Source organism: Furipterus horrens, unplaced genomic scaffold (assembly GCF_987537825.1).
Source record: "Furipterus horrens unplaced genomic scaffold, mFurHor1.1.pri manual_scaffold_16, whole genome shotgun sequence".
Taxonomy (NCBI): Eukaryota; Metazoa; Chordata; class Mammalia; order Chiroptera; family Furipteridae; genus Furipterus; species Furipterus horrens.
The window spans coordinates 10,790,253-10,812,579 of NW_028327186.1; the positions used below are offsets into that span (position 1 = coordinate 10,790,253).

Genomic DNA, 22,327 nt, shown 5'->3' on the forward strand with positions numbered 1-22,327 from the left:
GCACGAGTGTTCACATTTGTGTTTGAATGTTTTTTATGGTAGCAGAATAACATGTCAGAGAAACTTATTTTTAGTTTATTAAGAACAACATACCTAAGTGGCCAGACACCCAGTGTTGTTTTTACTATGGATAACTACAAAAGCCCTCACCCTTTAAAATCGAGGACACTATCGTTCCAGGTCTTTAAGAAAATCCCATCTGCTAAATATTAGGCCTGATGTTGCCAGGTCCTGTCCTCACGTCAGGTATGGCAGGAAGCCGCCTCTGTTGCGTGTCATCTGAAAACTTCTGCACGCAGGTGTGCTACAGCAAACGGAAGGACAGCGCTGCTCCTTCGGCAGGACTCTCTGCTCTCTCAGATTAGGCTCTTCCAGGAATCATTGATCATTGAGACTTGGGCAGCTCGCCACCTGGTTTTTGGAAAACCTCACTTGGATGTATTCTGACTCTTGGCTCGTGGGAGTCACAGTGTGCAAATCATAAAACTGCCTTTTTGTTTAAAGCTCTCTTTTTTCTCCTTAGACTCAGATAGAAGTAGTTTTTATCATATACATGTTCAATATGCCAGATGTGGAATAAAATCATGGATGCATGCTGAAATCCTGAGGCAAGGTATCTTCCACAGATGAAATGTGTGACTGGAAGGTGCCCACTGCTGCCGTGGCTAGTGTGCAAAGGCAGGGCACATGCCTGTGTGCCGCTAAAGTGACAGATGTTGGTGCATCACACAGCCGCCACGTGGTCTTCCTGCAGTCTTGGGTAGAGAATAGTTTCTTAAAGATGAAATGCTGTAATTATGAGAACAGCTATCCAAGTGCATTTAACATTTGTCATGTATACATGTGTGTGTGTGTATGAATGTATATGAAAGAAAATAGCTTTGACATAAATGTTTCATGGCGCACAGTTGGTCAATGGTGGCCCCCAAGACAAAGACCAATTTCCTTAGCATGGCGTTCAGAGTCCATGGCTGTTTGTTTTGGCCCAATCCCCTGGGCCTCACCTCTTGCCAGCCCCCTCCTGTGGCCACATAGCGCTCCCGCTGGTCCCTGAGTACATCTCTTGCACTGGGAGGGTCACTGCCACCTCATCTGCTGGGCTCTGGACTGGGGAGGGGGTGTCTGTGGAGGAGGGAGAGGAGTTTCTGGGTGGGGCGGGGGGGGTGCCATTGGAACAGGAGATGGCATTGCAGTATCGCTGGGGGGTTTTGTTTTATTTTCTCCCTTGATCCTGCCCTTGCTCTTGTCCTCCCGTTGTCTGTTTACCTGTCCTTCATCTTCAGAGAAGTTCCCCACTTCTCCCCATGCGGATATTTGCCTTCCGTCCTGGCTTCGCTTTTCTCCCCATCCTGACTGTCAGGTTCTTCACGCACTGCTCCGGACCCACCACCCATTGGGGGAAGTCCTCACGCTTTTCTGAAGCATGCAGGAGCGGATCCGAGGGCCTCTGGGGCAGCCCTCAGCCTGTGAGCCGGTGCCGGCGCATGGTGAAGCCTCTGTTACGGGAGACCCATGGCAGAGTGTGTGCTGAAGGCTCCTGAAAAGCTGTCCTGCCTTCTAGGATATAAATAGCGTCATCGAGAAAGCCCATCAGCATTCATCAGGGACACTCGCCTCATTCCATTCCCTGATGTAAAGGTGACCCAAAAAGGGAATCCCTGTCAGTGGAATAGGAGGATTTGTGACAAATGTGACTTAATAGGAGACCTCTCACTTATCAGATTTGTTCATCTGGGCAGTTTTGGGGCAGGTGAAAATAACCTGAATAGAACGGGTCGCTGTGACCTGCTTGGAGGCGCTCAGACCTGGCACGGAGACGGGCTCCTGGCGCAGCTCCAGCAGGCGCAGGTTGTCCCCAGGGAGCCGCCCGCCCACGGCTGTACCCGGGTTTGTGGGGCGGTTCTGGTCCCCCTGGTGGGCAGTGCTGCCCGTATCGCATACTTCATTCCTCGAACTTCCGTGCCTGGCCTCTGTTCTTTAATATTAATCTGTCTGTTCATTTGCTAATACCTCCTCGTTTCATTGCTCTAACTTCATAATAATAAATTTCAGTATCTGTTGGCTAAAGGCCCTCATTGCTCTTCATTTCAGAATTTTCTTGGCGAGCTTCACATAGCAAGTTTTCCCCATGAATAACCCTGTCTAGCTCTAAAAATAGTCCTGTTGATACTTGTATTGTATATTAACTTAGGGATAATCGACATCTTTATGTTGACTTTTCTCATTAAAAACAGGATACATCTTATTAAAGTTTTCTTTTGTGTGCCTTAGAAGTTATATTTTTAATACAGATCTTGCACAATTCTGAAGTAGATTCCTAGAAATTGTATCTGGTTGTTTGTATATATAGGAAAACTATTGATTTTATTTTTTATTAGTAGCTTTATAGTTAGCAATGTTACTGAATTTATCCATATTCACTTTTTTCCATTGATCTTCCTGGCTGTTCTGGATGTGTGAAATTGTCTACAAACAATGGTAACTTTGTGATGGGGATTTTGTGTGAATGTAGAACCACAGGATGCTCATGAGTTAGATTCTTTGCTTGGAGGCACGTGATGGAAGAAGTATTTGTCCGTATCTCTTCTTCCTCCAGCTCTCTGGCCTGGGGTTTGGGGATCTGACCCTGCCAGCACCGGGGCCTGTGACAGCTGCTCAGTTCAGGACCTGTGTCCTAAGACCACAAGTTAGGTGTCTCAAGGTGCTACGGCCAGACTCAGAGGTCTGATAGGAGCTCTTCTGACTGACCCAGGGGAAGGATGCTTTGGGCCCAGGGAAGGGCATGTGTGTGGTCACGTGAAAATGCAGGCGATTTAGAAGTGCTCGCAGGAGAGCAGGAGAGCCTACCTGGCAGGGCGGCAGGACCAGGTGGCCAGGGGCCTGTGGGTCGTTCTAATGCACCTGAAGCTGGGGATAGAAGCCTTGGGAGCCGGCTGGGCAGCGCCTTACCTGTCGCGACTGGGATGCCCTTCCTCAGGGTGCTGTGTCCGTGGTGGCCAGAGGTGGACGTGTTCAAGACTCCAGGCAGGTCAACTAACCAGGGTGCCCTGTGAGACCTGGAAACGCTGTAAAATAACGCCCGAATGGGTTGTTTTCATTCAAATCAGGTAGAAGTAGGGATAATAAGAATTGTGAGATTTTACAAGTTCGTATCAGAAAAGGCCCGGAGCTGAGCATTGCCAGTAAGGGGTTATTAGACATTAAAACATTATTTTTCTTTTTTTTCCTTCGAAAAGCAGTCATGCCAGCTCTCGGCAGAATCATTTCACACGGCGCCAGAATTCACTCTAAGCCAGAGCGGTCTCGCTGCCAAGTGGTGTTCACATTCCAAACATACACACGTTGCACAGAGCGCCTCATTATTCTTGGGGACAATTACTGTCAGGTTCCAAAATGTGTTCAGGGAGCAGCAATTGGTGTTTATTCAGCTCTAAAAAGACGAGGAACAGGAGGTTATATTGTCTGCCTAAAGCAGTGCGTTGCCATCCGGAAACATCTGCTTTTTCTATTTAAAGCGCTGAAGAGGGAGTGGGAGTCTATTTCAAATAGACTCCAACACCAAAGAGAGGGGAATAAGTAGGGTACGAAGGTGCTTTCTGTGCTCTGACACGCGCTCCCTTCAGCTTCTCCCTGCCGCGCAGGAGAGGCGACCTCCTGAGTCTGAAAGTTCTGCTCCTCTTGGGTTTTCTATTTATATGGATTTGCACCCTTACAGAAACTGACTCTTGTGTCCCAGTTCCATCTCGACGTTCACAGGTAGGGCCAGGTCTCTGTCAGAGCTGGGGTCTGCTTTTCTGAGTTTTGTGGTGCGGTTTGCAGAGCGCTCTGATTCGGCCCGTAAAGATGTAAAGATTTGTTCAGGTTGCCTGAAATCATCATGACCCTCAATATTCTGTGTGGATGATGTCACCCACGTACAGCTCTGTCGGAGGGCTAAGTGAGAATATATATAATTTCTTCTACGAAGGTCACTGTCTTAGTCATCAGTTGCTGTGCTAATAAGTTGCCCCAAACTTAGCAGCTTCCAATAAAACACATTACTTTGGGTCAGGAGTCTAGGCATGGCTTCACTGGGTCCTCAGCTTCGGGGTCTGTTAGAACAGCAGTCCCCAACCTTTTTGGCACCAGGCACAGGTTTTGCAGAAGGCAGTTTTTCCACAGATGGGGGTTGGGGGAATGGTTTTGGGATGATTCCTAACAGGCCCATCAGTACCAGCCTGCAACCCGGAGGTTGGGGACCCCTGTCTTAGAGGGTGTCATCAAGTTGTTATCCAGGGTGGAGGTCTCCCCTGAAGGCTCAGCTGTGGAAAGATCCACTTCCAGGCCTCCAAGCAATTGTTGGCAGAATTCCAGTTCCTCGAGTGGCCTTAGCTGAGGGCCTGAGTTCTGCTCTGGCTGTCGCTGGAGGTCACCCCCTCTGTGTTCCTACCACATGGGCCTCCCCGCTGTGGCCGCTGCCTTCAGCAAAGCCAACAAGACTCAACCAAGAATTTGCTAACATGACAGAAGTCACAGTCCTGTGTCACATGCGGGATGTCCCATCACCTTTGCCGTATTCTTCTGGTTAAAAGCCAGTCACAGGTCCCACCCCTGCTCAGAGGGAGGGCATTACACCAGGGCGTGAGTACCAGGGGGCGGGATCGTTGGGAGCCGTCAGAAGCTGCCAGGGGCAGACACTGTCATTTTAGGGAGAGGGCACAGCGTGATATTTAAGAGGAGGGGTATCCCTGTCACTAGCTCTGACTTCAAATCTCCGGTCTGCCAATCTGCTACTCACTACCTGCGTAACCTGAGGCTGGGCTTGGCCTTTCTGTGCCCCCCTCTCCCCACCGGTGCGGCACCTTCCCCCGAGGACCATCGTGACCCTGAGTGAGGGATCACCTGTAAAGCCCGGCAGAATGATAAGTAGTAAGTCAGCATTAACCACTGGCTTTTCTTTTTACTGTTGTGCATTTTTGGCCTTTTCTTTAAATGCCATTAGATTTTTGAATTTTAGAATTAAGCGGGACATCCCAGTGGCCTCAGACTTGGTCATTGACGTGAAAATCCCAGTCCTTTGGGTAGTTTCCTGGGCGCAAAGCTGCTGCCAGGTCCTCAGGACTGAGGAACAGTGGCCATGTTGCCGCCCCCCTCCCCAGGGGAGTCCCTGGTGCTCCCCGTTGGGTCTCGGGGAAGCTCCCCACGCTTAGCAGCCACCTTCCCTGCAGCCGCGGGGGATGTGGCCCGAGGTGCTCTCCCAGGAAACGGCATTTCTGGTTGGGGTCCTGAGGGCAACCTGTTAGGGCTTCCGTTCATTCCCAGAGCTGAGCCGGTGCTGCCATCTTTCCTTGTCTCCCTGTCCCCCCTCCTCTGTCTGTCTCTCTCTGCACTGCTTTCTTCCCTCAGCTGTGGGCTGCAGGGACACGCAGTGTTTGAAGAAGGTCATTGCCTGGCCACCACAAGCTGCCCTCTCGCCTGACCAGAGCACCTCTGCCTCCCCGGACCCCTCCCCCATCCTTTGCACTGACCGATCCTGGTCTTGGTCCAAATGTTGTCCCCCGCGGGCTGTGGGGGGACATTCTGGAGAGGTTCTGTGTCATTCAGTCAGCTGTGTCTTTCTGGAGAAGGGATGCTGGCTGTGTCTGTCACTTCTTCCTTTTTTTCCCTAGATTATCTGATAATGTCTCCCCAGCTTCTTTGAGGATAAAAATCACCTGCAGCTCTTGTGAGGAACAGAGCTACCCAGGCCCCTGCCCTGGAGAGCCTGGCTCCTGGCGGCCAGACCGGGGCTGGGGCGCTTGTGTTTGGAGTTGAAGGGCCCCAGCTAATGGCTCTCACAGGTCTCAGGGCGCTAAAGCTCGACCTGACCCTTCTTCCTTGGCGTGGAGGACACGCGGGAAGAGGGCCTGAAAACCCGGTCCTTCCCAGGGAGATCCCTGCCAGGCCTGCTGGTGCTCTGCTCGAGGGAGGCAGAGAGTTCAGCGTAATTCGATTCTTTGAAAACCTCCTCTGTGTTGCTGCCCTTGCAGCTCTCCCTCCTCCCCCGCGTGCAGGAGTCTCCCTCCGTGGTGGCGCGCTGAGGCAGTCAGCAGGGACAGCGCCTGGGCTGGCGGCAGCACAGTGGGCCCTCCAGCTGTCAGGTGGCCGCGTGGCTGGGTGAGGACGCCGTGTTCACCGCGCAGGCTCCCCGCAGGCTGCCCCCGACAGCAGAGGCGGGCAGTCCCAGTTGGAATGTTCCTTTTGCTTCCACGGCTGCCACCCTGCTGCAGGACGGTGTGGGTCTAGGATCTCGTGGGCGAGTGAACTCAGTCCCTGTGGAGGGAAGAGAAACGTCCCGGTGATCCACACTCCCAGAGGCCCTTGTCCTGCTCCCGGGATCTAGAAGGGAAGGGCCCGGAGCAGGGAGTGCTGGTCCCTGCACGTTCTTCTGGACGGCGGCCTCCAAGCAGCCTGGGCGAGGGGGCAGAACAGCGTGCCCTCGGCTTTGTTCTTTCAGAGAAACAGTCACGCGAACGGTTCCTGCATTTCTCTGCAGCCGCAGCTGACGGTCGATGCCTGTATTCATGGCGTCCAGGCTCCCTGGCAGGATGCTCAAATAGCACATTGCCTTTCTGGGAGGAAGTTTCCTCCTTAGAAAGAGCTTTCTTCCCAGTAACGAGCCTCCTACAGTCCAGATGGGTTCAAAGACTGCTTCCGCCCCAAACTACCCACCTAGAGACCAGAACACTTAAAATTCACTTTTCCCTTTGGGTTTTTGCCTCCATTTGGGTGTTTGATTTTTGTATGTCATGTCTCTTGATATTGTTAGGATTTAAAAAATTAATTTGTCTAAATTACCTTTTGATTTAACTTTTATCTCTAATTAAAGTACTTATTAAGTCTGTAGCATTCTAATCAGTGGTGGGATGATTTTTACACCCTGGTAGCATTCCCCCCTCCCCCATATTTATCTTATTTTAAACACTTAAAAGGATTCCTGAGCCAGTTTGACTGAAGATACTTTTTTCAAAATTAAATATTTTGAAATGAATCTGTTTCATTTTGTTACTTTGTGAAATAGATACCTTAAAATATGAACGGCAGTGAAACCCATTACAATTTTTATACATCTGCCTTATCTCTTAATGCTTCATATCAAGATCTAACTGCCCACTCTACAGAAAAGTAGACAATGTGCCGACTTGGTTAATAATCACGTGAAGAATTTACAGTATGTGGAGTGAGAAAGCAGCAATACAGAGGCAAGAATAGCAAAAGAGACAGATTCGATGAATTTTACGTAAAACTCAATAGGTTCAAAAGTTGGAAACATGAAACTTTAAGGCTCAGTCAATTATGAATGAGGACATCATTTGTAAAATGCTATGACTTTGAGAACTACTTAATAGAAATAAAGTTGCAAATGGTTTGCAAAGTCCTAACATTGTTGCAGAATCTTCCAAAATAAATCCGTTGCAAATTCCCAAACATGCCAACGGGATGTCAGAAAAAGAACAGGATTGACGGGATGCAAACCCGTTCACGGACAAGGAGTGGCGTTTTCAGCGGATTATTAGGCCAGCAGCCCTAGAGCCGCAGGGGGTCAGGTTTCCGGAGCTTCTGCTCTGGTGTCTCTCTTTCCCCCTCTCCCCTTTTACATTTTAATTGCCCTCACGCATATGCTGCTTTCCCTATAAGCTATTAAAATCTCTGGGGGTGGTAGATGGCTTATAAATCACAAACGACAGAGTCGCGTTCCATCAGTTCACGCGCCCGTCTCTCGTCTCGCAGAGAACAGCCCATCTTCACCACCCGCGCGCACGTCTTCCAGATTGATGCCATCACCAAGAAGCACTGGGTGCCCGCCAGCAAGCAGGCCGTCACCGTTTCCTTCTTCTACGATGTCTTGAGGAACAGCTACCGGATCATCAGCGTGGATGGAGCCAAGGTACCGCCCGTGGCTGATCTCAGCCCTCACGGTCACTCACGTTGTATCTAAAGCCAGGGGATGGATTTGAACAGTGGAGGGAAAAGGATGCGCCCCACATCATGCCACCCGCACGCAGGTGTCATCATAGTAAGGTCTTGTAGTCACAGGTCCTGATTGTGTTGCTCTTTTTTCCCCCCATTTACAATGATAGCAAAGGAAGAAAAAAGATTCCCCTGTTACCACATTGTCTGTATAACTAAAATATCAGTGACTGTGTAATAATTCCACCAAGGCCCTGTACTGTTCTTAATCGCTCCCTTTATGGTTAGATATTTAACTGGCTTCCAGTTTTTTACTACAATAGATAACGAGAGTCTTTACGCAGCCGATGCCCTCATCTGATCCTCGAACACACCTGTTGCTTTCTTTTGGACATTTCCTCGGGATGAATTCCTGGAAGGAACATATTAACACCTTATGGCTCTCAGTGGCTATTGCCAACTTGCTTCCCAAAGAGGTCTTTCTTCTAGCGTGTCTGAGGATGCCAGTTTATTGCACCCTTGCCAGCGCTGGGGATTCTATCTAGTCTGGTTTTGGTGTTCTTAGGCACGGGAGTTGATTTTAATACGTGATTTTGTCATATTTCTAAAAATAATTTTTCCTGGTACTTTCATTGTTCTTCTGTCTTCCTTGGTGTTTTTGCCGCATTATATGGAAGCAGAATAAAAAAGGGATATCAAGAGAAGTATCACCAAATTTACAAAAGGAAAAAGGGAGAGAGCGCTTTATAGTTTTTTCTGTCTGTAATCTGTTTTCATCCTGCTGGACGTTTTTTACATGGGTTATCTGCTATCGCCTGAGATTAAATGTATCTGAAGCTGAATTCCCCTGTTTCCCCTCTAAGCCACCTCTTCGTTTTCATTTCTCCATCCCTGGGGCTATTGGAAGAAAGAAAAGAATAGAAAGAGCATGAAGTCGTGCCTCTGGGGTTGGTCAGAGGACTCTGCCTTTCCAGTCTCCCCCGTGTGCCTGATGTTTTGTTCCGAGTCCTTTCTCTGGTCCCCGCACAGTGTTGCGCAGACCTGGCAGCAGCCTCCCACGCTCCTCCCCGCCCGAGCCTGCTGCCCGCCGCCTTTAGGTCAGCCCTCCTGGGGGTGGGCGTAGAATGGGACCTGCTCTTAGGCTCCCCGCTCTCCAGCCCCACAACCATGGACCAGGAGGCTCAGGGAGCCTCCCCTGGGAGACCCCCAACCCCCAGGGAAGGCGCAAGAGCCTGCTGCTGCCTCCTGAGGCGGCCCCTGTTTTAAGGCGAATCCCTCTCCTCGGCCTGTGTCCTCTAAGCACCTCCTGCGCTCCCAGCACCGTAGGGACACAGGTAACGGCGGCCTGGCCCCGTGATTCTCTTTCTCGTCCTTCCAGTTGCCACAGCCCTTCCTCCTGGTCAGGAAGGGGGCCCGGAGTCCTCCTTTGGCAGCTGAGGTCAAGGAGAGGCGGTGACCGGGCCCGTTAGGCTTCAGCAGGGCCCCGGCCGGCAGAGGAGCGTTCTGACACCGCGCTGGGCAGGCAGCGCGCCGGGTAGCCCAGCCGGTGTGGCCGGCATGTCCCGAGGGACGCAGGAAGTGGTGTTCTCGTGGAAGCAAGCGGGGTGTAGGGCGCAGCAGGGTTCCGGTGCGTGCTCTGGACGCCCGGGAGTGTCTGGCATGCAGTAGGCAGCACTGGGGTGGAAGGACTGAGACTCTGCAGGGTGCCTTTATTTATTTTTCCTCTGGGACACATGGTGATATCACAGTTGTATTTAATCCCCACGTCCTTGGGATGGGCTTGCGCTGTTGTCAGCCAAGTTATCCAAGGAAAATGGGGCTTAAGTGCGGCAAAAATGACCTTCTTAGAGCAAGTGCCTCAGTCCTGTTAACTGGGCTTTCTGTGATTTGTCCAAGTGTCAGCTACTGCGTCATGTGGCTCTGCAGGCCCCAAAGGCTGGGACAGCATGCTTGGGACAGGTGACAGGGGTCCACTGTGAGACTTCAGAGGGCGCAGGAGCGGGCTGACCCCTGACTGCAGAGTAGGGCTGACGTAGGCTCCGTGTGGGGGATCCGTCAAATCACGGAGTCACCTAAAAAGTGGGAATTGGAAACCCAGGTCATGGGCCACCCCTGGAATCCAGAGATGGAGCCGGGGGGTCTCAGTCCACCCCTCTTATGGCACCTGGCAACCTGCTTTTTTTGGAGCCTACCCTGAGTTCCTGCCCTGCCACCAGGCACAAGACCTGGACGGGGCCTCCTTCTGCACAAAGGCCTGAGGGAGTATGGGGAGGTAGGGACGGATGGGCCTCAGTCACTTAATCACTGTGACTGTCACCTGGGGCCAAGGATGGGGAGCACAGAGCACCGGATGGTGGTCCCACCGCCGCCTCAGTTACATGTAAAACCAGCAGCCGAGGCCTAGATGAGACTCCGTGCCTCCAGCTTCTCCACAGGCAGGCAGGGTAAAGAGAAGCAGAGGAGGAGCCCAGGATGGTGACCTCCCAGGGTGGGAGCAGCTGTCGCCACCTGCCCAGTGTCTAGGCCTCTCCTCTCCCTCCTGCACCCACGGCCAAGTTCCCAATCCCCTGCCCACACCTCTGCCCGGCATATATAATCCAGATGGATTTCCTCCCTTCCTGGGGACTGGACTGGGCTGCCGCGCCCTGAGCTGGTGCATGGACAGGGCCCCTTGCTGCCCTTGGCCACCACCTCCCCCGCCCCACCCACTACCACACTGGGACAGCCTGCCTTGTTTTAGGCCTTTGATCCCAAATGTTGATCTGAACCGGGATGACAGATGTCAGATGCTTTTAGCCTCTGGGGCTATGTCCTCACCCGTGGGCTGCCCCTCTGCCCTTGGGCAGGTCCCACCCCTCTCTGCTGGCCTGGCCACATCCAGTCCATGACCTGGAGCCTCTACTTGGTGCTTCTGGGCCAGCCGCCCCTCCCAAGGCAGGAGGCCGGGAGGGAAGCCTGCTCCACCCTCGCAAGAGAGGGCTCCATCCACCTGCCCGGAACTCAGCCTCCTTCAGTCCCCAGGCCCCATCTCCTCACCTCCACCCCCAGGATGTCCCCCTGCATGCACACCTGAATGGGGCGCTCAGCACTGCAGACGCGGAGCAGACAAGAGGTCTTCTGACATGTGCTCACTCCCTTCCACCTCTTCATTCATGCTGAGGAGGGTGGAGGTCAGAAATGAGTCAGAGCCTCAGAGGGAAACAAGCATTTGGTGGGTCCCAGGTACAAGAAAGAGCAGTCAGCCGAGGTGACGTGGGGACACAGAAGGAGCATGTCCTTAGATCTTCTATCTGTCCAGCTTTTCAGGAGGACTGAGGCTGGGTGGCAGAGCCCAGTGCAGCATGGGATGAGGTCCCTTGCTGGGGGAAAAGAGGGAAGGAGGCCCGGGCTGAGCGTGGCTGACAGCGCGATTCCCCCGCTGTCAGCCTGCTGCTCTGAGAAGGTCAGTGCGCTGGGTTCCCTGGGACAGCAGCCAGCGGTTGTCTCACGAAAGGTGACGGGCTTCCCATTAGACCCCTGAGGCTGCTCAGACGTGCTGCCTCTGCCCAGCCGGGGGACCTGAAAGGACGCTGTAGAAGTCAGCCGTGGCCTTTCTCCCCCTCCTTCCCCCTCCTCCCTTCTCTTCTTGCCCCCTGGATCCAGGAAGTTGCAGAAGTCCAGAGCCTGTGGTAAGCAGCTGGGAGACAGACTGGGCACCGCGTAGCCTGCGGGAGCAGCCTGAAGCGTTGCAGGGCGGCAGGGAGCAAGGAGCGGGCTTCCTTTACCGTCCCGGCTGACCTCCTGCCTCTGGGATCCTGTGGGCTGTGTTTGGTACATGCCTGGACCCCTTAGTGCTGGTGGCAGGGTGAGAGGTGGCCATGCTGAACCAGGGTCAAAGCATCCTCCCTCCCTCCCAGAGCAGGCGTGGCAGTAGGGAATGCGGGGGACAGAGGTGCTCCCACTGAAGAGTTCCTCCTGCAAGGCTCTAGCTGTCTGTGCGCCCGGAGTGAGAGACCTTTGTCTGCTCTGGTCTGCAGAGGTGAGAGCCCTGTCAGAGATGTGTGTGTGTGTGTGTGTGTGTGTGTGTGTGTGTGTGTGTGTGTGTGTGTGTGGTCTGCAGAGGTGAGAGCCCTGTCAGAGGTGTGTGTGTGTGTGTGTGTGTGGTCTGCAGAGGTGAGAGCCCTGTCAGAGGTGTGTGTGTGTGTGTGTGTGTGTGTGTGTGTGGTCTGTGGAGTTGAGAGCCCTGTCAGAGGTGTGTGTGTGTGTGTGTCTGGTCTGTGGAGGTGAGAGCCCCGTCAGAGGGGTGTGTGTGTGTGTGTGTGTGTGTGTCTGGTCTGTGGAGGTGAGAGCCCCGTCAGAGGGGTGTGTGTGTGTGTGTGTGTGTGTGTGTCTGTGTGTACCTAGGATACCGAGGGAGGCTTAGTTCTCATTTCAGACGTGATGACCTCTCTTCTGCTGCTTACCAGCTCCCTTTCTCCTTCTGTGAAATGCAAGTGACGGTCACACCTCTTAGTCTTGTGAGCTAATAGAAGCAAAGCACTCAGTGCATGCTCAGTAAATTGTAGTTGCTGAAATTAATACTAGTTTCAAAACCTGTTTTACTAGCAGAACTGAGGTTTATTCTTGAGCTGATGCCTCACTGGCAAACCCAAGAGGCTCATGCGTACATACATTGCAATGACACTTTTACTAGTGACAGCTGTTACTTCTTGCCCTGATGTCCTTACTAGTTAGGGTAAGAATCTGTCCAGAAGGTTTATCCTTGGCCAAATTCATTGACTGAAGTTCCTACCAAGGAGAGCAAGGCTCTGCCATTCAAAAATGTTTTCTCTTCCTTCTTTTACCCACTTAAAGAAGTGTTCTGAGTTTACTGTGGAGAATAAATATAGCATTAATGAATAACACTGCTAGTAAGTCTGCTCTTCAGAGTGTTGACTCAGATGGCTCCTGCTTAGACGGTCAGAGACCGCGTGGTGAGGAAGTGACCACTGAGTAGTGCTGGTTCCCAAGCATCAAGGATTTCTCATGTCCAAGGGCACTTTCCGTGAGTGCGTCTTAGAGCCTAGGGCTTTCAGGGGTTTCTGCCAGAGCGAGCCCATGGCTGATACTTTCCAACACATCAGCTGTTTGGTGACTATTTATTTACTGTCTCTACCCTCTTCCTGACCACCTGCAACCCGAAGAGCAGGCATCTGGGCTCATTCATCTTTGTGTCTTTGGTTGGCAGAACGCCTGGCACGCAGCAAATGCTCAGGAAACGCGTGTTGAGCGCATGACCGCAGCGTGTGCTGGATGTCCTCCCGGTCCCCTCTCTGCCCTCCTTCACCCTGCTCAATCCCTCAGAGGCTGAGCTGCAGGCTCTCGGGCTGCTGGCTTCTGGCTGGGGTTGGCCGATGGCAGGAGATCAGAGGGAGGGAGGCGAGGCACTTGTTTCGCTGGCTCCCCTTCTGTGAGGCCACCATGTGCTGGTGTGTCCCTTAACAGAAGGTCCCCTCTGCAATCACAGCAGTCTGCTCTCCGTGACTGTCTCCCTCTGCATCCCAGAGCCTCTTCATTCCCTCATCCCGTCAGGCCAAGGACAGGTCACGGCCAGCACGAGGGCCCTGCACAGCCCCTCACTGCTCCCTGCACCCAGCTCACGCCTGTGCGATCGGTCTCTTTGTAAGTCAGTTCTCCAAAACGTTTCCCGTTTGGGGTGTATCCCTTCCCTCCCGCTGGCAGGCAGCAACCCGCGGTTGCTTATGGAGACATTAAGTTGTTGGAGCCGGACGCTGGGGTGCCAGGCGCTTCAAAAGCTACGACGTGAAGTTCTTCGGAGAACGTGTGACATGGCAGATTTGGGGACGTGAGAAGCAGTTTGGGAAACTATACTTCGGGGAGAGCTTCTCCCGCTGATAGCTTGTAAGACCTGACTGTAGCCTGACCATCTGTTTCTGAGCCTCTGACGTTGCCCCTGCCACGGGAGGTCCCAGAGGAAGAGGAGGCGGTCAGGGCGGAGGAACGGAGTCGGGAGGCGCTGGTGTCCTGTGCGACTCGGTGTCTCCACTTCCGCTCCTGGGCCTGTTTCCCTGCAGGTGATCATAAACAGCACGATCACGCCCAACATGACTTTCACCAAAACGTCGCAGAAGTTCGGGCAGTGGGCCGACAGCAGGGCGAACACGGTGTTCGGTTTGGGGTTTTCGTCGGAGCTGCAGCTGACAAAGGTAACGGGGCCCTTCCCTCGGCGCAGGGCCGGGCGGGCTGAGCCGTGCCCGGGAGAGCGGGCTTCCTCTCTGCCTGTCGTCCTGCCCCTCCGGAGCCGCGGCGCCTAGAACCAGAGGACCTCTAGGAAGTGTCGGTCTCCTTGAAATGGAGACGTCGTCTGGGGAAGAAACACTTGTTTTAGGGAAACAGGTGTCCTTTTAGGTTGGTGGGAGAGCCCCTGTAGCTATTAAGAACGTATTCATTGAAACATGGGACGTTATTGGGAGGATGTCAGAGTAGCTCAAGAAATCCAAGGGAGAGTTTAAAACCCAGGCCTCGGGGAGGATAGAAATGCTGTGTTTTGAAATGAAGAGCCTCAGAGAGAATATACATAAAGCGAGTATGACGGTGATTTGTTGAAAGAATGATACCAGAACCTCTGTGTGAAGTGGGCGCTGAGGATCGCCCGCCTTTCCATCCTGAATTAGTGCCCAGTAGGGGAAGGAGTGGGTGAGGCAGCTCCTCGCCTGCCACGCGGCCCCGGCCCACACCTGCCTCGTGGCCAGCCGGACTGGGTGGGAGCCTCAGACCGCTGGGGGAGGGCAAGAGGGGAGCTCCTGTCAGAGTCGGGGTGTTGGCGGGGCCACCTCAGGTTCCCTGCCCAGGGCCTGAGTTCGCAGACCCCCAGGACGGTCTGAGGTGATCGCTCCGGCGGCCTGGAACAGTTTCTTCAGTCTTTGGAGGAATCAGAGGAGGAAGGATAAAGGGGCCACATTTCAATGAAAGGACTGGAATGAAGGAAGAGCTCGAACAGACCTCAGAACAAGCTGTTAAGGGTCAGCTTTGTGGGCCTCTGAGCACTGGAGAGACCTTCAGCGGCACCTGCTTCCCAGCGTGGCCACTTGTGATTTCTCCGGGACAGAGGAAAATGTCCTGCCATTAAGGATGCGTGCCTGTCTCCCCCAGTCACTGCACCTGCCTCCCAGCCCCCGGGCGCTGGAGTCCAGGACTGTGGCCTGCCACTGTCACAAAGACTTATCAGATAAGCACTCAGATGTCTCCTTTGTTCAAAATGTTTCAAATCAACTTTCCCCTTCTCCTCTCTTTGAAGGGAACGATTAACCACACGCTGATAAATTGCCATGAAGTGAGGCTGGCAGTCTGGCAAGTGGCAATTAACTAGTGAAGGGGAACTTGAGCTTCAAGGGTTCCCAAGGCGGGTTGCTGAGGGGCCAGCGGTGGCTGGATATTCCTGACTCCACTGAGCAGCCACCCACAGACCCGAAGGGGACCTGGTCATCAAACACTACAGCCGCGCTAGAAAAAGGGACACCTGTGTGGATATTCTCATGTAGGAACAGTTTATTCACACTTCTCTCTTCACCCCCCAGAAAGAAAATAGATCCCTTGATCTTTACTGCTTCCATTATAAGGACCACTTTTCACTGCAAGTGCTCTTTAGACAGGCTTTCCAAAAATAATAGAGGCGACGCGTTCCCAGAGGTAAACTGGGACTCGCCTCTCCACCCACTTGGGAGGACATGACAGCCCAGCCTGCGGAAGGACCCCCAAGGGGCCTGTGCATGTTCTGACCAAAGGAGGAGCTTCTGGAAGGAGACCCAAGCGTATGGGCCAGCTAGTAAAGCCGAGGATGTTGCTGGTGCCTGACCCTGAGATGTCACTGTCTAGGCTTGGTTCCATCTCGTTCACGGCAGACAGAAGGAACCCCTTCTGCGTGAAGGGGGGTGATCCAGAGGGGGGAACCTGTGTTCCGTGGTTGGCCCTCCAGAGCCCTGATGCACACTGGCCTTTGCTTTTGACCCATTCCAGTTATTTCACCTGCAATTCAGATTTGTACCCTCATATTCACTTTATTATTTCTTTCTTTCTTTTTTTAAAGATTTTATTTATTTTTAGAAAGAGGGGGAGGGAGGGAGAAAGCGAGGGAGAGAAACATCGATGTGCGGGACAAACATCGATCAGTTGTCTCTCTCACGCTCACCAGCCGGGGACCTGGCTGTGTGCCTTCCTCTCCACTCCCGGCCTCCTGGGGGCCGAAGCAGGGTCTGGTGCTCACACAGTGCGTGTCGCACCCAGCACCCTGCTCCGTGCATGGCCCAGCTCAGGTGCAGGGAAATATTTGTCCAGTCAAGTAGTGAGCAGGGCTCAGACCATGTCTGTTGACTGCATGAGCGTGACGCTGGCTGATGAAGTATTCAGTCTCTATGGATGCGCCTGCAGGAACCACGCAGGCCGGAACAGAAAGGCTGGCCCCTTCTGCTCTGACCAGGGCGCTCGGTCCACCAGCGTTCGGCATGGGTTTGCCAAGCAGACACTGTTGCTGGCCTGGGAACGTCCTCAGAGGGCAGCCTGTGCTCAGAAACCAGTGCGTTCTCAGCAGAAGCCACAGGATCGCCGGTGGCCTGCCAGCTTGCTAGCTTTCTCTGCTTCTCAGCAACCACAGTCAGCCCCCCGGCTTTGTAACGCCAGCACGTCTGTCACAGAACATTCTCTGTTCGAACAATGTACTTGCTCATTAAAATCAGTCGCCTTGTCAATGACTAAGCCGGTGATTGGTGTGATTGTTCTGCGATGGTAAGAACTGTTTTTATTATGAAAATATTCACACATATTTTAACAATAGAGAGCTCAGCACAATAAGCACCCGTGTCCCCATCACCCCGTTGCTAACACCGGCCACGTTTCTTTACCCCTTTTGTTGTTGCTGAAGTACTTGACGTTACAAAGCACCGCACGCCTAACTGCTTCAGAACTTATTTCTAAGAGAATGACACTTATCAACGTAACCATAACACCATTAGCACTTCTAATGGCATTAATCGTAATTCCTTGATGTCATCTACTGCAGTCTCTGGTTCCATTTCCCGTTGTTCCCTGCGAGTTTTCATAGTCGGTCCGTTCAAAACAGGGTTCACGCACAGGCTACCTGCCGCATTTTGCTGTTTTTCATTTTGGTATTTTATATCTTGAAATAGCTTTTAAAATCTAGAACAATTCCTTCTCCCCAACTTTATGGGTGTTTTTGTTTTTCATTACACTGACTTGTCAGGAGAGTTCTTGGACCTTTCCCGAGCGATTATGCAGTTTTTCACGGGTTCCTTCTGTGCTGCAGCTCAGTTTCTCCTCCCGCGTTCGTATGCGTGCCGGTCAACCAGAGGTGTTTGCTTCGGTCCTTCTCCCTCCGACAAGCCTCAGCAGCTTAGGGGTTGGTCTGGATCGGACCTCGGCCGATTGTATTTACTGGAAGAAGCGTTCCTTGTGTTCATTTCTTTTCTCGTCTCAAGTAAAAGTCTTCTCTGGATTTATACAGAATTTATTGGCCCAAAATGAATGCAAAATAATGAAGGTGGGTTCTGCCTGTCAGCCATGGATTTTAGGTTGAGAAAAATCTGAATAACTGTTCCTCATGTTTAGTTTGCAGAGAAATTCCAGGAGGTGAAAATAGCTGCCAAACTAGCCCGAGACAAGTCCCTGGACAAGATCGAGACCTCAAGTAATCATTCTCAGGTGAGTAGTTTGTCCCCGAAATAAATCCGAGGGTAATTCGTTATGGACACTGCTCCTTGTCGCTTTGACAGGAAAGAGGGAACCTAGCAGCAGGGCATTCTGAGGGCCTTTTGACCCTTAGCCTGTCACACGGAGGCGCACAGGACGTGTGTCTATGAGACTCCCAAGTTTCTCAGGGTGCGGTGGTGAGTCTTTGATAGGAACCAGTTGTTGAGATTTGGGGAGCGCACGCCCCTGGCCGCTAAGAGGCGCTCTCTGGTCACTGTTTCCACACCAGTGAACGGGCCCTGGTGGGCGGCGGGCTCTGCCTGAAGGGTGCTCGTTGGCGGGTGCAGGTACCCGTGCCTGTCCCAGAGAGCCCTCGTCTCTGTCTCCCCGTTCTAACAAAAGCCCGGTGGGAGGTGGAGTGCCAACAGCTCTGGTGTAGCCGGAGGAGACGTGGCTTTCCCAAGAATGGTGGTTGACTACGGTGGACCTATTTTAACCTGAAAGAAAAACACCTGCATTCCTGATGTCTCGACTGGTGTACGTAGTGGTGGGCAGCAGGCTTGACCTAGTGCCAAGGTGATACTTAGAGAGAGGGAAAGGCAGACGCCGGGAGCAACCCCTTGCGTGTGGGATTAAGCGTGTGTAACACAGCAAAGGTGGCCAGGAGACGGGGGCCGGGGCTGAGGGGTTGCTGGGGGAGGGACAGACACGCCCTTGGAGATTCTGGGAAAGACCTGGAATTCTTCACTGGTAGATTATTTATTATTCATTCGTTTTTAATTTGCTTGCTTAGTATTGAGTAGTTAGTTGGCAGACATTGGAGGAGTTTTATGACTGTTGAACTGGAATTGGCATGAGGGTTGCATGCAGGTGCATAACAGGACCAGTGAGGAGGCTCTGGGTGGAGAGCGGCCCGGCCAGGGCAGCCATGGGGCTCAAGGGGAGGGGGTGGATGTGGGGGGACGGCTGGTAGGAAGGGAGCCAGGGGGCCTGGGCTCCTTGAACAGTTCAGATTGACAGCCTCGCAGAAGCAACAGCTGCAGCCCCAGGTTCACCCAGGAGCAGTGGGGTGAGGGGGGCGGGAGCTAGAGCCTGAGGAGGTGAACCCGGGTATGGGGAGGAAGCCAGCAAAGAAGGCAGACAAGTCCCCCCATCCGTGAGCCGCAGGAAGGAGCCCGCTCGGCATGTCAGTGCCGCAGAGGAGAGGGGAAAGAACGCCGGGGAGCCCTGGGTCTGTCGGCCCCCGTGACTGACTCTCAGGACCAGAGGTTGGGTGGCGCAGGTGTTCCCTGAAGGCAGAACCTTGACCCTACTTGAGTTACAGTCCCAGCGCCTCGTCCTGGGCGCGTCGTGTAGAAGATGCCCTGTGTGGACGTGTGGAGATGCGTGTATGTTGGGCTTCAGGGTTACGGGAGCTTTCCCGGTCACTGTTTTCACTTTGTGTCACGATCATCCCCTCACGTCTTCAAATGTCCCCTTATAAAGCTCAGTTAATGGCGGGACAGCATCCCGGCGTTTGTGCCAGGACTTACCCATTCACATCCTGTGATCTGGGACGTCTGTGTGGTTTCTAACTGTTTATCAGTATGAGTAACACTGTGATGAACATTCTCAAAATCTTCGTGCAGATACGTCCTCGAAGTGGAAGCTTTGGGTTAAAAGTAGGGATATTTTAAAAGCCTTTGATGAACACTGCAGACGTAACCTACAGAAATGTACTACAGTTCTAACTCCCACCAGCATGAATGAGAGCGATTTTCCCTCCCACACCCTCACCAACACAGTTGTGTTGATTTGACAGAAGGAAAATGTATTTCATTGGCCCTTTCCATTTTGTATTTCTTTACTATGAGATGAATATTTTTAATGTTCATTGGTTCGTGCATTGTCTTCTGTAAATGCCAATTGCATATTCTTTCCCTTTAAAAAAAATTAAAATGTTCAGCTTTTTGTGTTGATTTCCAAGAACTTCATTTTTTAATTAAAAAAAAAAGATTTTATTTATTTTTAGAGAGAGGGGAGGGGAGGGAGAAAGAGAGAGAGAGAGAGAGAAACAGTGATGTGAGAGAGAAACATCGATTGGTTCTCTCTTATATGCGCCCTGACCCAGGACCGAACCTGAGACCTAGGCACGTGGCCTGTTCCGCTTTGCGGGACGACTCCCAACCAACCGAGCCACCCCGGTCAGGGCCAGGAACTGCATTTTTTAACATGGCTATTTTTGAACATACACAACGCCAGGCAGAATTCTAGGCAGGCTCTCCGCCCACTGAGCCACACGGGTCTGGCTTGCCAGGCAGAATGCTCTAGTGAGCCCTCCTGGACCCATATAGGTCAGCTGTAAGAATTAGGGATGTATGACCAGTTGTTACAGCTGGTCTCCCTCCCCCTCTCCCTAAGTTTTAAAACAAATCACAGACATCCTGTCATTTCATCCGTCAATATTTCAGTGTGTGGCTTTAAAAGATGAGCACTCCCTCCTAAGAGTTCTTTAGTATAGGAACGGTATTACCATTTTGCTTTTCGTATCTGCAAATATTCAGCAGCATATATTTCCCCAAGTCTTTGTTTGCATTTTAGTTCTGTGTATGGCATCCTTTTGCGATGCGGAAATGTAAATTTAGCCAAATTTATACATCCTTCCCTCCATCGTCCCCTCCTTTGCCTTTGTGCTTATTGGAGGCTAAATAAGATCTTGCTGAGATCCCATCCAAGACTGCATGAGATTTCACTGCGTGTGGGATGACTTAGTAAGGAAACATCTCAGCATATGCATAACAATGCTGAGGAGTAATGGGGCCAGCAGACGTCCATATCGGATCCCTGTTCCTTTAACGGGTGTGTGGATCTTACTCTGTAAGCCCCAGGATTTTTAAGTTATATCAGCTTGTAATAGTTTTTCTCTTTCGTTATTCACTGTTTCTTGTCCCTCATTATAAATCTTTCCTCTTTTAGTTTGTGGCTTCTGTCTGTTATTTAAGGAGACCAGGTATCGAGGCTTTTAGGTTTGTCTGGGAGGTGTGAATACAGCGGCCTTGAGTTACTCTTGTCCATGAAGCGCACAGACTTCTGAACTCACGGGGCCCCTCCTGGGCCTTGTCATTAGCTCTGGATCGGGGGTGACCTGTGGGTCATTGCCGTGTATCGATCAGGTGAGTTAGTCTCCCACACTCAGAAGCAGTCCCTCCTTATGCCTGACGTGCTGCCGCTGTAAGGACCTGCGGTGACGCGGGAGGTCATTCACTCTGGCCAGAAGTCTGGGTGCGAAACCCCATCTTTCCCCCAGGCATCCAGCGTCAACGGGACCGATGACGAAAAGGCTTCTCACGAAAAGGCCTCCCATGCGGGCCCCGCTGAGGTCCACCTGAAGTCCGAGAACAACAAGCTGAAGATCGCTTTGACACAGAGGTACGGGGCTTTAAAGTCCAGGCGCTGTTTTCTCTGAGCTCCCGCTTCCCTGCAGACCTTCCCGCTGGGCAGCGTTTTGGGAGATTCGTGTCCCGGCCCTGGGAAGGCCAGCTGGCTGTGTGCTGTGTGCTGCCTGGCCGCCCTGCACACACAGCTCAGCTAGCCCGGCCCACCTCTGGAGCCTAGTTCCTGTGACCTGACCTAGGATTCCCGAAAGCACTGTGACCCTTAGACCCAGCCACCCTATTTGGATTGTGGGTTTTGTCCGGTACTTCAAAGGACAGAACTGGGGTCAGTCTCTTTCCTCACTCATCAGGCAGTTATAAGGACTATTTTTGGTTGCTTCAGTCACCGTGAGCTGCCTGAATGAAAATGTTTCAGCCCTAAAAATAAATGTTTTGAAAACCCAGTTTAATGGAGAACTGAGTTATAGGAATGGGAGTGAAGCCATGTCCCCAAATCAGCTTAAGTTCTCAGTCATCAGTCCTGAAATTAATCAGAGGCTAATACTTTGTGTTCCTTGAATCTGTATTGTTTGCAACCGAAAGGCTAGATAGGGCTGCAAGTGACCGGGGGGCCCTCATCAGTCACCGGTTTGCTTATGACACCCGGCCCTTGGGCAGCAGGAGTGGGGGCAGGGACTTGCCAAGAGGGCGCAGGAGCTTTCGTGGGGTCCTCAGTGGGCTCTGGTCGGCTGGCGCTTCAGAATCTGTCCACGAGGTTTGTCTCAGGAAAGGGCAGCTCGAAGCCTGTGTTGGGGGTCAGCTGCGAGCAGGCGGCGCGGGCAGCGGGGGGTCTCCACTCTGTGGCTTCACTCTGTGCTCGGTCTCTTCCTTCTCCAAGAAGTCTGTTCTTTTCTGGAGTGATTCTTTAAGGAAACAGCCTGGCGAGCTGACGGGTTCGCACTAAAGACAGAGGCCAGTCCTCTCGGCGCTTGTTTGTCCAGCCAGCCCACGGGTGGGAGAGGGCGTGGCAGGGTCCCCTTCCCCGGGGGGGTGGGGGCCGGGGGGTCAGGCACCCGCCATCCCCGTCACCGTCGGGCCTCGGCCTTGCAGTGCGGCCAACGTGAAGAAGTGGGAGATCGAGCTGCAGAGCCTGCGGGAGAGCAACACCCGACTGACCACGGCGCTGCAGGAGTCGGCCACCAGTGTGGAGCAGTGGAAGCGGCAGTTCTCCATCTGCCGCGACGAGAACGACCGGCTACGGCACAAGGTGGGCCTGGGGGGGGGGGTGCGGGGAGAGCCAGCCGGAGGGGGAGGGGGAGGAGGACCGGTGGCCAGGGTGCCCCCCCTCCACTTCCCTTTATCCT

General features: G+C 52.7%; 1 protein-coding gene across 2 annotated transcripts in view; it reads left to right on the forward strand.

The window, feature by feature from the left end:
- HOMER2 (homer scaffold protein 2) overlaps nt 1-22,327 on the forward strand; it is a 48,208-nt gene that overhangs the window by 21,421 nt on the left and 4,460 nt on the right. For both annotated transcript variants that reach the window (XM_090263580.1, XM_090263579.1), the window contains exons 2-6: nt 7,750-7,906; nt 13,983-14,114; nt 17,530-17,622; nt 20,897-21,018; nt 22,074-22,230. In XM_090263580.1, the coding sequence (XP_090119706.1) occupies nt 7,750-7,906; nt 13,983-14,114; nt 17,530-17,622; nt 20,897-21,018; nt 22,074-22,230 (661 nt within the window). The remainder of the gene's footprint in view (nt 1-7,749; nt 7,907-13,982; nt 14,115-17,529; nt 17,623-20,896; nt 21,019-22,073; nt 22,231-22,327) is intronic.